Source organism: Tachysurus fulvidraco, chromosome 2 (assembly GCF_022655615.1).
Source record: "Tachysurus fulvidraco isolate hzauxx_2018 chromosome 2, HZAU_PFXX_2.0, whole genome shotgun sequence".
Lineage (NCBI taxonomy): Eukaryota > Metazoa > Chordata > Actinopteri > Siluriformes > Bagridae > Tachysurus > Tachysurus fulvidraco.
In genome coordinates this window covers 8,368,077-8,386,163 of record NC_062519.1, presented here as the reverse complement: position 1 = coordinate 8,386,163, position 18,087 = coordinate 8,368,077, and the positions used below count along the sequence as shown (strand labels likewise).

The 18,087-nt window shown below is 35.2% G+C and overlaps 1 protein-coding gene across 7 annotated transcripts; it reads right to left on the bottom strand.

Moving 5' to 3' along the window:
• Positions 1–21: 21 nt before the first annotated feature.
• On the bottom strand, positions 22–12,985 carry LOC113639051 (ATR interacting protein). 7 transcript variants are annotated; one of them, XM_027140709.2, is made up of 15 exons: positions 12,863–12,985; positions 11,465–11,783; positions 10,886–10,956; positions 8,379–8,549; positions 6,316–6,431; positions 6,133–6,230; positions 5,013–5,096; positions 4,796–4,922; positions 4,124–4,389; positions 3,174–3,561; positions 2,684–2,826; positions 2,499–2,590; positions 2,280–2,369; positions 1,009–1,267; positions 22–201 (listed from the first exon to the last, which is right to left on the bottom strand). In XM_027140709.2, the coding sequence occupies exons 2-15, from the start codon at positions 11,769–11,771 to the stop codon at positions 128–130; spliced, it is 2,286 nt and encodes a 761-aa protein (XP_026996510.1). In that variant the 5' UTR covers positions 11,772–11,783; positions 12,863–12,985; the 3' UTR covers positions 22–127. The 7 variants fall into 7 exon arrangements, 6 of the variants coding, with proteins under 6 accessions (XP_026996510.1, XP_026996508.1, XP_047659510.1 ...); XM_027140707.2 differs by lacking the exon at positions 12,863–12,985 and adding an exon at positions 11,876–12,544; XM_047803554.1 differs by lacking the exon at positions 12,863–12,985 and adding an exon at positions 12,083–12,544.
• Positions 12,986–18,087: the final 5,102 nt, after the last annotated feature.

Here is an 18,087-nt window from a genome sequence, read left to right as displayed (position 1 = left end):
ACGCTAAAAATACAAGTGATGCACTTTCAGTTTGCTTTAATTAAGGATAGTGGTGAAAATTAACAGACAAAAGACAACCAAAAGAAACACTTGGATGCTTGTCAGCATTCTAAATCCTCCCTTCTGGTCAAGAACCTGCGTCCATATCCATATCTTCCACTTCCTCTGCATCTGGTCGACAGATCTCCTCTATAGCCAGTTCTATAAAGAATGAATGAACAATTGTTTGTTTTATGGTCTTGACGATATTTGCATATAAAAATAAGTGTCCTTTGTGTATCTTGTCCTTAAATGTGCTAAAGTATTACTGATGTTAAATCGTGCTATTTATGCTCACTGGGTGCAGTATGTGGATGCCTGGCCATCAAACCCATATGTGGTTCTTCTACATGATATGTTTGGAGCAGAAGAACTGAAGTGACCTTCACAATGCCCTAACCTCAACCGCACTAAACACTTTGAGTGACTAAACTAATGAGCAAAGCCCCAGAGCCAAGCTCCACAATCTAGAGGGAAGTCTTCCCAGTAAATTGGAGGTTATTCTAACTGGAATGTGGAATATGAGCTTGAATACATACAAATAGTTTTAGTGCTCAGGTTCCCATATTTGGCACTCACTTGTAGATCACTTTAGATACTTCTCTCAAATGTATGGATACAAGTGTATAAGCAAATGTTTTGCCGAGTAACCTGTGAAGGTGTTGGGGAAGTTTGGTAGCAGGTAGACAGACAATTCGATATACTGTGAATTTTAAATCCTGCATCTGTACAGTGCCCCCTGGTGGCTCATTGTCACTTTAGACAATTAGTATTACAAACAGCCCTGATATTCCCCTTGAAGAGTTTCGAGGGAGTTACCTGGAGATGTCCTACTAGGAAGTAAAACATTTTTTTGTAGTAAATAACAATGGCTAGTAGGTGACATCTGAATACACGTGTGGAGGACATAAAAAAAAAACAAAAAAAAAACAAGTTTACACAAATGAAATAAAAGCTGAATGTGTTCACCTTCGCTCTCTGAGAGGTCAGGGATCCTACGGAGTGTGTCTCGGATGGCTGGGATGACCTGATGGTACATGTGCAACACATCCAGGCAGTGCATGGAGAAAGACGAGTCATTGAGGAGGAGCCAGTGCAGTAACAGCAGAGACTCCCTCAGTGAGTGAACACCTGGACTCATCCACGTCTGAACACCACCTACGTGCTTCTCCTGACCTTTGATACTAAGCCACTGTCTGTGTAAGACCACCACCACCGTCCGGACAACCTGAACAGAAAAGTGCCATAACACAAAAATGAGGATAGGCGCTTTATCCACTTTATTTAAATCAAAATCACACAAATCTGACATCACGCATTAAAAACCTCTTAGAATTACTTTTTATCTGCAATACAAAATATTAGGTAGGTGGAGCAGATTAAATGCTGATCCAAGAAAAACAAACTAGAGATTTATCAATTATTGGCATAATGGAAATGATTTTATTTTAAAATAAATGTTATAGCAAATAAAAGGTCGATTTTTTTGTGTCCGGATCAAAACGCCACAGAACATCAACTGCAAATGATTTCATGGTACAAAGATAAACAGTTTTATGTTCCAGAGGGTGTAATAGTCTGTAATAAACAGTGAGCGCAAACTATTTAAATGACACCTGAGACAAAAAAATATATAGTCCAATGCCTGAGTTAATGGTTACATCAAAACATCAGAAGGGGGAAAAATATGATCTCACTGAATGACTGTTGTGTTGGTGGTAGACAGACTGGTCTGAATGTTACCAAAACTGCTGATCTTTTGTCAGGGTTTTTACACAGAATGGTGCAAAAAAAACAACTGAAAAGCCACAGTTATGTGGGTGGAGGTTATAAGGTCCAAGAAGAAGAGCTGGTTTGAGCTGACGAGAAGTCCGTCCCTCTCCGCAGACACTTCCTCCAGCTCTTCCGGGGGAATACTGAGGCGTTCCCAGGCCAGCAGAGAGACATAGTCCCTCCAGCATGTCCTAGGTCTTCCCTGGGGCCTCCTCCCGGTTGGACATGCCCGGAACACCTCCCCAGGGAGGCGTCCAGGAGGCATCCGAAACAGATGCCCGAGCCACCTCAGCTGACTCCTCTCGAAGTGGAGGAGCAGCGGCTCTACTCTGAGCTCCTCCCGAGTGACCGAGCTCCTCACCCTATCTCTAAGGGAGCGCCCAGCCACCCTACGGAGGAAACTCATTTCAATCAGCTGATTGTCAGGGAGAGTGCACTAAATGAAATGGCCTTCTTGTGCTTCCTACCTCACTGCTGCAGGGGCAGTTGGATTCAGCACTGAGAGCAGCCCATGTTGATGTCTTCTGCATAAACAGCTTGGACAGCAATCGGACAACCTGTGACCAAAAAACTGGAGGTGTTAATGTATCAGACTGTGTGGTTGAACACAATGTTTTGGACAAAAGGCACACACACACTCACATACATACACACACACACACACACACACACACACATTATATTACCTCAACTTCCAAACGTGACCACATGTCTTCAGTAACGACTTTATTTGATCTGGAGGTCACATACTGGAAAAGTCTTACAAATGGGCAAACATCTAACAAAGAGAGGTGTTATGATTAGTGCATATTAAACACAAACAACTAGCAATGTGTGTTAATGTCCTTCCTGTACGCTGTGCCACACTTACAGTTATGAGAGCAAAGCTTGTTCGCTATTTTGTCACAATCCAACAGAAGTGCCAGCAATCTCACAAAGAGCCACATGGTGCTGTATGGAGATTCCAGAGACAGGTTTTGGGTCACAGTCAGATTTGCCAACACCGCCTGCAATCTGCAAACATTTAAAACATTTCAATGGCAAACAGGTCAGAAAATCATTCATTTAACAATTACATAATCGATGTTCAGAAATATGTCAGATGGGCTGAGAAACCTGATGGTGTTGTTGTGGCTGAATTCTTTTGTGCCACTCAAGAAATATTTTATTTAACATGTTAGATCTAATCAATTTGAAAAAATTAACACACAATAATGAAAAGAATGATGAGTGCTATTACAGTAATTAGCTCTTCAGAAAACCGCACCTATATTGAAGTTAATTTGTCATGCATTTGTGAGCGGCGCTCAAGAATAAACTGTATAATTAACAAAAAATACTGGTTATGGATTGACGTATACCTCCACAGTTGGCTCTCCTCTGCTCTCTCAGCCAGTGCACACAGAGTCCTGAGACAGCAGTTCACCACAGCTTTTCTCTGATTCGCGTTAATGACAAACTTTAAATCCACCAACTGGAAGAGCTTCTTGAGCAGAGGACTGTGTGACTGCAGTTCATCACAGGCGTTCTCTACGGTGCTGCCGTGACCTGTAGTCTGAGGTTGCCGGAGTCGGTTTTCACTGGGCTTTTCTGAATCCTTTCCCTCTTGAACAGCCAGAACAGAGTTTACGGCTTCACTGCTTTCACACACAATGTGATAAAGAGCTTTTATAGCCGCCAAGGCAAACTCCTCTTGAGCACCTAAAGACTCCTCGACTGTGGAAGCAGAGCTGCCGTCTGAGGCTCCTGCTTATAGGGATGGAGAAAAAAAAAATCTAATAATCTCATTTCACACTGCACAAAAGTCAAATAAAAAAAAAAAATGTTCAGTGTTTTTTTCCATTACAAATGATCAAATTAACAACACCATTTTACATTAAAAATAATCATGTTGCAGCCTCATTTTTCTTTCATTTACATTCATGTCGATATTACAGTATTTTTTTGTTAACCTGCAAAAAAAACACACACACACACACACAAAATCATCTTCAACTCATCTTCAATCAAAAATAAATCCCAGCGGCGATGTAAATATATGTTTAGGACGTAGTATAAAGTATCTGCCCATGTTATTACAAACATCTACTCGCTTAAATAATTTGAGTTAAATAATTCTATAAAATAAAACAAAGAAGTGAAAAGTCTCTTAAAAGAAGAACAGGATCGTAAATGTGTACATTTTGCATTTGTCTACTATTCAATATGCTAATCACTGAAAGACTTAATGAGTCAACACTATGTGTTTCGAAAGCAGCAAGTGGAGATTTTGACCAAAAAACTTGTGGTCCATGCAGATTCCCATCCTTACCTGATAGTGCGCCGGATTGAAGTGGATTCTTTCCTGACCTGTCAATGGTCTCGAGGGTCTGGCAGTAAAGGCTAATGTGGTAGTGAAGTAAAGGAAGGAGGTGTACAGCAGGGGGGCAGGACCTTCTTAGGAACTGAGTGGGAGCACAGTGTGTTAGCATGGCCAGTCCTGACATAGCCAGACTCTGATGCTGATAGAAGTGCACTCGAGGCTGGTGGAGCAGCCGGGTATCCGTAGAGGACGTGCTGGAACCAACTGAAGATGTGCTGGAGAATAAAATGAAGGTTTGGGGTTTAGTATTTTCTCTAGAGAAGGAGTTATGATGTACGTTCTGATAAGAAAGGACCTACTGTCCTACTGTATATTTCATAATAAAGCAATAAACCACCAGTGGGTGTGTTATAGTGACTTTATCAGCACCACAAAGCAGTAATAAGTAAATAATAAAGTCCAAAGCTAAACATGAATTGTATGTTAAAAGCTGGTTTTACTTAATAACTTTATTTATTATTAATAATATCAGTTATTTATGCACACGGCATGTTTCGGCCACCACAGGACAACCGCTAAGCAGATATTATTCATGTGATGAACTCTTCTTAGCACGGCAGTGACAAGTCACAAGGAATGCGTTGCTTTTAATCAAACCATATGCAGTCGTAGATAACTTACGGACTAGTGTAGACTGACTGGGTGAACATAGCAGGCAGAGCATCTGGACTGATGCACAACAAATGACAAAGGCCTAAAGAGCTTGGCTCCAAAGGGTGCTGAAGCAGCAGATTCAATAATACAGGTCCTGCAATGACAAATCATCAGCCTCACAGCAACAAAAAAAGTCTTTAGGCAAAATTAAATAAATAAATAAACAAAATTCTTTCATAATCACCTTTTTGATGAATCCCGTCTGCATCCCGGGTTGCAGCGGAGTTCATATGTTTATTATCACCTTTCTCTTGGTTTTGTTTCCCACCTATTTAAAACAGTGAAAATATTATTTCAAAACAAATAGTATTAGATGATCTGAATATAACTACAGAATTCATCCAGAAAGGACTCAACAACCATTATTTTGCTTAATGTAAATGTCTCTCTAGTTTTGCACAATGTACTTTCTAACATACGGTACACACACACACACACACACACACACACACACACACACACACACACACACACACACACACACACACACACACACACACACACACACACACACACACACACACACACACACACAAACACACACACACTATTTGGTATTTTGTGTATCTGTCCTGTAGTGTTTTATATGGTCTCTTTATTTTCTGTCGCACTCCGTTTGCACAAGGTTGGCTAGGAGAACTCACTTTAAATCCTTAGCTCTGTGTTATTTTAGGTAGCTTTATGTAGTTTTATGCTACGCCAATGGACCTGAAGAAATGTACTGTTAGCTTATATGGTTGAAATGACAATAAAAGCTTCTTGACATGACTTGATATTAAATAATTTAAAATATTGTCTTCAGATAAGAAATTTCATTGAGGTAAGGAAATGGCTCTTGATAATTGAATAAATTGTTAAGTTTTTGTTTGAATTCGTAGATTTTGTAAGAACGTGACCAAACAAACACATTTTCCAATTGTTTCCAAGCCTGCTAAAAAAGTCCATTTGCTACACACTGGCAAATCTGATCACTTCCTTTGACGTTTGTCCTTTTGCAACACTGACATCCTTCTCCCAACCCAATTTACACAACTCTCTCCTTGCCCCAGAGTCTGATCAGGAACTTACAATCTGACATAATGCCTCATTCCTCCAGGTGCACTGCTCTATTAACATTCTACAATACTGCATTGCTGTTGGTACATTTCATCTGAAGAGATTATTAAAGCATGACTTTTTAATAATACATATACAGTATTTATCTAATATTAGCATTGTATAGAAGTATTTCTAATGCAAATACAGATTAAATCAAGCAAGTATACACCATGTATCTATGCACTTGTGTCAGAAACAGATCATACCCTCTGTGTGCTGGCTCTTAGCAGCTGATGGTTTTACAGGCAGGTCAGCTGAGAAGGATTCCTTACTCACAAACGCACGGCTTCCGGTGGAGTTCACACTACATACAGTGAGAGTTTAAGTTGTGCTCAGTGTGCATTCTATTGAAGAACAGATCTGCAGAATAAATTAAGTGTTGCAGTTACCTGTTTCTTACAGGCGTGCCAACGCACTTCACACCACGCTCAGAGCTCTGCAGTTTAATCCTCATCTCATTCATCTCAGCTTGCTTAAAGTGCAACTCGGATTTTAAAGACTCTACCTGGATTAAGGAAGAATCAAAAGTGCACCAAATCAGGTAAAAAAAAGTTCAAGATTTGATTATAGTTGAGTTGGCAGTTTAATTTGTGCTGTAACCTTTCAAGCACATTTTACAGAATGACATGCTGTTAAATAAAAAGAATGCTATAGAGCTGAAAACTGAAGCTGTATCAGTCTTAAATCTGCAATCACTTTCTTCCTCAGAACAGAGTTTTAGAGTTTTGAACATGAGACCGATCAACATGACTAAAAATATTTGGATATTTTCCCTCAGCATCTCCTAGTCTCGCACCATCTCCAACATCCTTCTACCAATATAACCATCTCCGTCCTCTGTACATGTCCAAACCATCTCAATCTAACCTCTCTGACCTTGTCCCCAAAACAGCCAACCTGAGCCATCCCTCTGATGTGCTCGTTCCTAATCCTGTCCATCCTCGTCACTCCTAAAGAGAACCTCAACATCCTCATCTCTGCTACCTCTGTCTCTGCCTCATGTCTTTTCCTCACTGCTAGTCTCTAACCCATACAGCATTGCTGATCTCACTACCATCTTCTACACCTTTACTTTGATATTCAGATTATTTATACAAAATAAAAATGATTTTGAACCCCTATTATTCTACCACAGAATCATTTTATTTACACAAACGATGACCATCGCATTAGACAGCTCCAATTTGTGGGTAATCCAGATAGACTCTTATAATTCTGTCAGGAAACTTGTATTTACATGTATTTTTAATTCCCTGACATAAAAAAGGGGGAAACATGAGTTGCACAGATGCTTAGACACAGTAAACTCTACAAAAGTGGTGTACAATTAGCGCATTTGAATCAGAATGAATCCACAGCCTCTCGACAGTACTAATAATAGGGGTGGCACGGTACATGAAAAAACACTCGAACCGTTCGGTTCGCTTGTCTTGGTTCGGTTCGTGTGTGTGTCTCACGGTTCGACGCATACGCAGTGTAGCCCTGTGCTCAGTTTCGCGCAAACATACATATAGACAGTAAAAGTTGTGTACGGAGTGCTACTACAGAAATGGCAAGTGGAGGAGATAATGAAGGCTGCCCGGAGTTGGCTGATGCGCCTGCGTCGTTCAAATCCGGTGTGTGGGAACATTTTGGATTTCATGTTACTTACGATGACAATGGAAATTAAACAGTAGATAAAAGTAGATAAAACTGCGACTGTGTGCAAGCATTGTGCAAAATGCATTCAATATGCTAATGGCAACACTTCTAATATGACAGTTGTGATAAGATGGTTAAACTTATGCTTCACTTTATGATTATGGCCTTTGCTATTGTTATAGCCTCATTATATTATGTTATTACATCATATTATATATTCATGTTTAAAATATTTTGACTTATTTAAAAGACAGAGCTTGAAAGAGTTCCTCTCTTTTTCTTTAATTTTTTATTTTTTTGTAAGAGTTACACTGAAGTTGGCAGTTTGTTAAATGCAAGTTAATTTCAGTCTTTGTGTGCTAAAAAGGCACAAGCTCCTGTAGAGATAACAATACACATTCTCCTTTTTTTTGCCAAATAAACGAAAAGCATGTCATCATCAATGTCTTCTCTCTTGCTGTATCAAAATCTCACCTAGCTTTACTCCGAGATGGTCCCAATCATGTGCTTAAAGTCAAGTCAAATTCAGTTAGTGCATGATTATATTACAAAAATGTTAATACTGTATCCTAAATTGTGGATAATTAAGCTAATAAGCTATATATCAAATGCTGAAGGAAATTTCTGGAGTGTTGAAGATTAAAAGAAAAAATAACAACAAGAACCGTACAGAACCGAAAACTGTGAACCTAAAACCGTGATACGAACCGAACTGTGGGTTTTGTGAACCGTGCCACCCCTAACTAATAAGTATAGATTTTATTTATTTATTAAAACACATTTGGCTCAACTTGATATTCAGATTACAGACCTTCTTTGAAAGCGCCTTCTCTTTTTCACTCTGGATATGAGCTTTATCTCTGTCCAGCTGGAGGTGAGTCTGCCTCTGCTGCTCCTTCTCCTGATTCGCCAGTCTGAGGGAGTCTCGCAGAACACGGATTTCACCGTTCTTCATCAGAATCTGCTCCTCTACCTCCTTCAGCTACATGTAACCCAAATATTCCATCAGTGTTCAGTGTCCTAATCGAATTTAAGCCAGCAGTTTAACATGATGATCGAATCCTTATACAGGAGAACACCAATGTATTAAGGTTGTAGTAAGGTTTTTGGACACTATGATATTCCATTTTATAAATACGTATAAGGAAATATAACAGCTTGCAACTGTAGCAGCCACTTTAAAACATTTTAATACATTGCTTACCCTAGTTTACATCTATTTATGGATAGTTTGTGTAAACATAGATAAAACGTGTACATACACTGTATATTTCTTGGTTACACATTTGTACTATATACGCGTGTGTGTGTATACATATACATATATACACACACACACACACACACACACACACACACACACACACACTCAAAATCGTCATATATATATATATATATATATATATATATATATATATATATATATATATATATATATATATATACACACACACACACATACACATATACATACATATATATATATATATGAATATTATATATACACATATACATATAATATATATATATATATATATATATATATATATATTATATATACACATATACATATATACACACACACACGTATATATACACACACATACATACATACATACATACATACATGTGTGTGTGTATATATATATATATATATATATATATATATATATACACACACACACACACACACACACATATGTATGTGTGTGTATATATACGTGTGTGTGTGTGTGTGTGTGTGTATATATATATATATATATACACACACATACATATATCACATTTAACAATGGACATTGTCTCAAAGCAGCTTTACAGAACATAAGACATATTACAAAAAGTACAAAAACTTAAATATTCTACATAGATTCAAGATTAATATTATACTTTTATTTAAATGTGTTTGTATTTACCGCAAATGATTAATTCTGAGGTGACTGAGGTGACTGTGTTGAGGGAAAAACTCCCTTAGATGGAAGAGGAAGAAACCTTAAGAGGAACCAGACTCAAAAGGGAACCTCATCCTCATTTGGGTGACATTGATACTTATGCACATAATTGTGTATCAAAGATTTGATTGATGATAATAATAAAGCTCCATTTTAATTTGTACTCACAATGGACACAAAATGTCTACACTCCCCCTGTTAAAATGGTAGGTTTTTGTAATAAAAAAAAAAGCAAAAGAAAAGAATCCCAGATAACTCAACAGAATAACAGACATTTTTCCAGCCTTCTCAGCAAAAAACAAACAAAAAAAATTAAAATGGCACTAGCCAATCACCAATAGTTTAGTAACTTTTTTTATTTTTTTATTTTGCTCGAACTTTTTTTTTTCTTCCCCGAGCTCATGTTCTAAAATAATTGTTTTACAGCAGTCATCAATTAAATTAATCTGATCAACCCCAAATTAAGATCAGCTGTGACTTTAGGATTTTCTTCACATCATCTTGGTTTTATCTGACTGTTTAAGCCAAGGTGCTCAAAGAGCTTACAAAGCATTACAAGCTTACCAAGCACAATGTCTTTTTTGTCTTGTCCTGCACTGTCTTTTTGTCTTGTCCTGCACTGTTTGCACCAGGTTGCACAGATGCACTTTATATTGCTTAGTTACTAAGTCCTTGTAACTTGTCTTTGTTTCATGTTGCACCGTGGTCCTGGAGAAACGTTGTCTCATTTCACTGTGTACTACATCAGCTATATATGGTTGAAATGACAATAACAAGCTTCTTGACACGACTTGCATGCCATTTCACTTGGTGAAAGATATCAGTCAGGAGAGGAGTATAAAAGAATTTCCAAAATAGTTCCAAAATATTAGAAATTGATAAAGAAAATGGGCACTAGAGTGACATCATCAAGAACATAACATAACATTCTGATTACTCTGCATGTGACAACAATCCCTTAGGTTCGGACCCAGAAAGACAGTGGTGTAATTAAATCAAATGGTGCTTCAACAAATTATACATTTATATATCAAATAAAATTATAAATTAATAAAATATACATATGGTGTACTTGAATTACCTTTGTTTACTATTTTTACACCACAAACCTATTTTAGCAGTGTTGTGTAGACTTTTGAAAGCCATAGTAATACTAATATGGACCTATTTTATAAAGCTGTATGTCATTTGATTGGCTCACGATTGACCTGCAGGTTATACAAAGCTAAACCGTGTAGCTGATTGTTCCCTTACTATTAAAGATCAAATACAAAAACAATGAATATAAACATATCATTATAAATACGATGCTGATTGATAAAGCACCACAACATGGTCTCTATATAAATTTAAATCATGTACACACCTTTCTCTTTAACTCTGCTTGCTGTGCTTCCAGGCGGCTGTAGTAGAGTTCAGCTCTTTCTTGGCCATTTCCTTTAAAGTCAGAAACAAAGACATGAATTCTCAGATAAACCCCTTTATAACAAGTGGAATTGCATCAAACCGATAATAATCGTCAGTAAGTTAATACTGGACTGGTATTCTGGGTCTGTCCTTGATGGGATTATCATCATCATTATTATAGTCCTATAATACAGACACTAATGAGCAATAACAATGGAAATCTGCACTTTTACTCTTTAAATTACTGTTACTCTTGTCTAATTTGTGATTTAGTTTAGAATGTTTAGATGTTCAGTCTAAGTACTCCATCAAACAATAGAGAACATTACATACAAATGTTCTCATACAAAATTCTCATGAAATGACACATCATCTAACAACAAATTTTAATGAACTACTTCCAATTTGAGACGACGGCCATTCTCTGACTCGAGTACTTTTTGACTTTTTTCCCTGTACGTTCTCCAAGCACCGATTCCATCTCCGATCACAATGTTTTTCATGTTTTAAGTAAACACCGTGTATTCTACATACTAACCAGAAGTATCATTTCTTTTCGCTTCCTTGCTGTTAGTCATGATGCTGCCAGGATGGCTGTTTCCAATGGTGAAGGTTTTCCTGCCTTCTCTTATAGGTGCTTTGTTCTGCTCTGGATAATCAGCAACAGATGCAAAACCTCTCTTACTGCTTGTGGCTTGAGCATCTCTTGTGATGGCCTGTGATGCGATGATGTCGATTTCCTCCAAGTCATCTTGCGTAAAGTCTTCTTCGTCCCCGAAGGTGTCTGTCCCAGGTAGATCTTCGCTGTTCGATCCTCTGTGACGCTTACTCGGAGGATACGCCATGACGTCTCAAACCTTTGGTGAATCAGAATTTTAATTCCGTGCCACAATATGACATGCAATAGGATATGACCCAGTCAATAAGTATGAGATTTAAAAGGCCACACTTGTTGATTTGTGTTTTCTCTTTTTTTCTAAACATCATTGGGGACTGCTGGTGTCCCCACGTGACGTCATCACGACACACAACCTCTGGCTTCTCACGCAGGAATAAAACAAACACAACAACAAACTCGGGCCGGTGTTGCAGTTGTGCGGTAAAGCGAAAAAAACTACAACACAAACGTGTCGTTGTGTTTCAGTGAGAATTTTACCTTTAATACAGATAATCATGCAACTGTGTACAGGAAGTGCGGGCGATAAAGACCGGATATGACGTAGTTCGTTACATGAGAAGAAGGTGAACTGTTTGTTAACTCACCAAAATTTGTCAGGAACTTAGAAGTATATATATATAGTAATAAAGATTTGTGTCAAACCCGCACTCACAGTGTGAGTCACTAAGCACATACACGTAATGCTACATGCTAAATGCTAAAGTAGACGCTAACGTTATCTATCGCACCGACACGTTTGTCTGTTGCTGTTCAGACCTGACAGAAAACAGCAACAAACATCATGACGTCATAAAAACCCATCAAATCATGCGCGAATCTTTCAGTCAGAAACAACACAAATTTTACAGAAAGCCGCTTGTTGATGTCGCTGAGTATCGAGGCCACTGATTGGTCAATACTCCAAACGCAAAAAAACGTGAACTAACGGCAGCGCATTCTAATCGTCACGTGCTACGGTAACCAAGAGCGGACAATTATTGCACACTTTTTTACTCGGAAAAATAAACAGGACTGCGTGTGATAGCAAACAAGGAATTACTACTTTTTTTTTTTACCGATTATATATATATATATATAATATACACCAGGAATGTGAATATTCAAATAAATATATTATACTGTTATTAGATTTCCCGTCAAAAAAGGTCAAACGTATAGCACGTGGACACACACGTGGGTCTGCTGGACAGTTGAATAAGATGTCTTTGTTTGCTGTAGCATTACAATTTCCATTCATTGCCACTAAAAGGCTCAAACCTGTTCCAATGCCCCTGTTCACAAAGCATGGTCTTTGAGACATGGTGTGGAAGAATTCAAGTGTCCTGAAGAGAGCCCCGGTTTCAACTCCACAAGACACCTTAAGATGAACTGGAACACTAAGGACTGCAACTAGACTTCCACTCATATGTGCTTGTTGAACATCCCTTTCAAGATTTAGTCTTCCGTTGGTGTGGAAACCCTTCTCAGAAGAATAGAAGTTATTTCCACACTAAAGGGAGACTAAATCTGGAATGAGATGTTCAACGTAGTTCTCCTACGTATTATGTCATATAGTTTACTTTATTAATATGTTTATTCATTTATTATATGTTTTATTAATTTAATGATTAGTGAATAAAAGAAAATTAGATACATTATTAAATTACAAATTATATGATGTAATATTGTAGCAATTATTATAGTATTATATTAGTTAAAAGTACTCTTAGCAGTGTGAAATTATACATACTAACTGATAACCAAGCAGTAAAGATCAAAATAAAGCTTTGTAAAGCTCAAAGTATAAATATGGAGGTTTTATTAAAAATCTGTGAACTATTGAATAACTGCATCAATTTCCTTTTTTAAATTTATTTATTTATTTATTTATTTATTTATTTATTTATTTATTTATGTATTTGTGTTTTACAAAACATTTGTATCTCCATAAAAATATTTTTAACCTTCAAATATTAGTCATATTGTGTAAATAAATTGGTAAAAATTCCCAAGACCATTTCAGTTCCAGGGGAAGTCATGGCCTAATGGTTAGAGAGTCTGACTTCTAACCCTAAGGTTGGGGGTTTGAGTCTCGGGCCGGCCACGACTGAGGTGTCCTTGAGCAAGCCACCAAACAGGGTCCCCCCATGCCCCCCAACTGCTCCCCAGGTGTCGGAGCATAAATGGCTGCCTACTGCTCTGGGTGTGTGTTCACGGTGTGGGTGTGTGTGTGTGCACTTTGGATGGGTTAAATACGGAGAACAAATTCTGAGTATGGGTCACCATACTTGGCCGTATGTCACGTCACTTATTATTGTACAAAATATTGAACTAAGTTGCTCAGTTATTGAACAGTTGAACAGTTAAACAAGAAGGTGAATTACTACTTATGAATGTCAGCGCAGATAAAAGCAGTAGACAATAAAGCAATAACAAATGGGTGTAATAGCACAGATGTTATCTACTTTCTGCTCTTCTGACTGTAAACAGTCACCGTTGTTTTACGACTGCAATATAATATCCTGTTGATGGTGGTCCAGATAATGTTTATGTGAATACAAAAAAATAACACATCCAATTTCTAATTCATTCCCTATTGTTTAGTTTCTTTCAGATAAAAAAAAAGAAAAAATAACATGTTAGCATTAAAAAGATAAAGATAATAAATATTATTTATAAAAATGATAAATATCTCATTTTCTTTGTCACCATGTAATTTACGTTCATATCAGAGCCTCATCATGAAATATTTTCCTAATGTTACTTTGGACTTTATTTAAAATATAGACATCTGTTTGTGAATTCTCACGAGTTTGTTGCGAATGCAAATGTTTTCCTGGACTGGCTTTTTATATAGTATTCTTTGTGGCAGATAAATATAGGCCTAGTCAAATTATCCACATGTAAATTCTTTCTCATTCTTCATAGCAACAATTATTATGCAGTCTTATCATACACATTATAAAATATTTTAATACACATCTAGTGTTTAAAAAGAGTGTGTGTGTTTGTTTTATACTATGTATTGTTGAATGGTTTAGAGATTATAGAACTGGAAGTTTGACTTTCGATTCACAAAAACTTAAGCTGTGTTCTGTTTTTTTTTTTTTCAGGTTTCAAAAGGAAGGAAGTTGGTCATAACTCTCAATGTGTCCAGGTGTCTTCATGATCAAATAGGTGTTTAGAGACAAAGATGTGAGAGTGCCCTGACTTCTCCTTTCCATTGAAAACAGATATACAAATTTTAAGGGTATCGCTGCTGTAGGAGGAAACTAAAAGAAAAAATAGCTCTTCTTCACTGTCGGAAATCTGCACATTACATAAAATCATACAGATACAGGTTAAGAGTTATGTTTAAATCAGATTGGGGAAAAGTGTGGCGACTGATCGTGGCATGGATGATCAACTGGCTTGAGTATTTTAGAAACTACTAATCTCCTGCAATTTTCACACGTGCCAGTGTCTACAGATTAGTTCAAGCTGTCATAAAGGGAATTACTGCAGCATATTTTAGTAACTTATGTAGCAGAAGTTAAGAATAGTCCACAAAGTCCAGAGAAACAGGACAAAAAAACACTTCTGATGTTATCACAGGTGAAGCTACTGGATGTTTGAAATTATTGTGTATGAAAGGATATTCGCACCATTAGAATAAAAGATTTTTCCTTTCTTTTACAGTGGTGAGACACTTTAACAGTGATTGACAACATAAATTACATCTCATAACATAAATGGCATCTCATAAAATAAATGACATACCATAAATGTCATCTCATAACATAAATGACATAACATAAATGCCATCTCATAACATAAATGACATTATCTAACATAAATGACATCTCATAACATAAATGACATCCCATAACATAAATGACATCCCATAACATAAATGACATAACATAAATGCCATCTCATAAAATAAATGACATAACATAAATGCCATCTCATATATGACATCTTATAACATAAATGACATCTCATAACATAAATGACATCCCATAACATAAATGCCATCTCATAACATAAATGACAACATAAATGCCATCTCATAACATAAATGCCATCTTCTAACATAAATGACACAACATAAATTACATCTCATAACAAATTACGTCATAACATAAATGACATCTCATACCAAATGACATCTCATCACATTAATGACATCTTATAACATAAATGACATATCATAACATAACTGACATCTCATAGCATAAATGACATCTCATAAAATAAATGACACATTATAACATAAATGACATGTTATAAATGCCATCTTATAACATAAATGACATAACATAACTGACATCTCATAACATAAACGACATCTTAGTATATAAATGCCATCTCATAGCATAAATGACATCTTATAAATGCCATCTCATAACATAAATGACATCTCATAACATAAATGCCATCTCATAACATAAATGACAACATAAATGACACATTATAACATAAATGACATAACATAAATGATATCTCATAACATAAATGACATCTTATAAATAACATAACATAACATAAATGACATCTCATAACATAAATGCTGGTATAACATAAATGACATCTTATAACATTAATGACATCTTATAACATAAATAACATAACATAAATGACATATTATAACATAAATGACATGTTATAACATAAATGACATGTTATAACATAAATGACATGTATAACATAAATTAAATCTTATAAATGACATAACATAAATGACATCTTATAATATTAATGCCATCTCATAAAATAAATGACATTACATAAATGCCATCTTATAACATAAATGACACAACATAAATTACATCTCATAACAAATTACGTCATAACATAAATGACATCTCATAACAAATGACATCTCATAACATAAATGACACATTATAACATAAATGACATGTTATAAATGCCATCTTATAACATAAATGACATAACATAATTGATATCTCATAACATAAAAGACATCTTATAAATAACATAACATAAATAACATATAACATAAATTATATATTATAACATAAATGACATCTCATAACAAAAATGAAATAACATAAATGACATATAACATAAATGACATGTATAACATAAATGAAATCTTATAAATGACATGACATAAATGACATGTATAACATAAATGACATCTTATAATATTAATGCCATCTCATAACATAAATGACATAACATAAATGACATCTTATAACATAAATGACACATTATAACATAAATGACGTTATAAATGCCATCTTATAACGTAAATGACATAACATAACTGACATTCTAATAACATAAACTGACATCTCATAACATAAATGACATAACATAAATGCCATAACATAAATGCCATCTTATAACATAAACTGACACAACATAAATTACATCTCATAACAAATTACATCATAACATAAATGACATATAACAAATTACATCTCATAACATAAATGACACATTATAACATAAATGACATGTTATAAATGCCATCTTATAACATAAATGACATAACATAACTGACATCTCATAACATAAACTGACATCTCATAACATAAATGACACATTATAACATAAATTACATGTTATAAATGCCATCTTATAACATAAATGACATAACATAACTGACATCTCATAACATAAACTGACATCTCATAACATAAATGACATCTTAGTATATAAATGCCATCTCATAGCATAAATGACATCTTATAAATGCCATCTCATAAAATAAATGACATCTCATAACATAAATGCCATCTCATAACATAAATGACAACATAAATGACATATTATGACATACATGACATAACATAAATGATATCTCATAACATAAATGACATCTTATAAATAACAACATAAATAACATATAACATAAATGATATATTATAACATGAATGACATCTCATATCATAAATGAAATAACATAAATGACATATAACATAAATGACATGTTATAACATAAATGACATGTATAACATAAATGAAATCTTATAAATGACATAACATAAAATAAATGACATCTCATAACATAAATGCCATCTCATAACATAAATGACAACATAAATGACATATTATAACATAAATGACATAACATAAATGATATCTCATAACATAAATAACATCTTATAAATAACATAACATAAATTACATCTTATAACATAAATGACATCTTATAACATAAATGAAATAACATAAATGACACGTATAACATAAATGAAATCTTATAAATGACATAACATAAAATAAATGACATCTCATAACATAAATGCCATCTCATAACATAAATGACAACATAAATGACATATTATAACATAAATGACATAACATAAATGATATCTCATAACATAAATGACATCTTATAAATAACATAACATAAATGACATCTTATAACATAAATGACATCTTATAACATAAATGAAATAACATAAATGACACGTATAACATAAATGAAATCTTATAAATGACATAACATAAAATAAATGACATCTCATAACATAAATGCCATCTCATAA

Coding starts and splice junctions, on each gene's coding strand:
- LOC113639051 (XM_027140709.2), bottom strand. CDS start 11,771: ATGGCGTATCCTCCGAGTAAGCGTCACAGAGGATCGAACAGCGAAGAT. Junction 8,550..10,885: donor AAGCAGAGTTAAAGAGAAAG/GTGTGTACATGA, acceptor GGTTACATGTAG/CTGAAGGAGGTAGAGGAGCA. Junction 3,562..4,123: donor TCAATCCGGCGCACTATCAG/GTAAGGATGGGA, acceptor CATCCCTATAAG/CAGGAGCCTCAGACGGCAGC.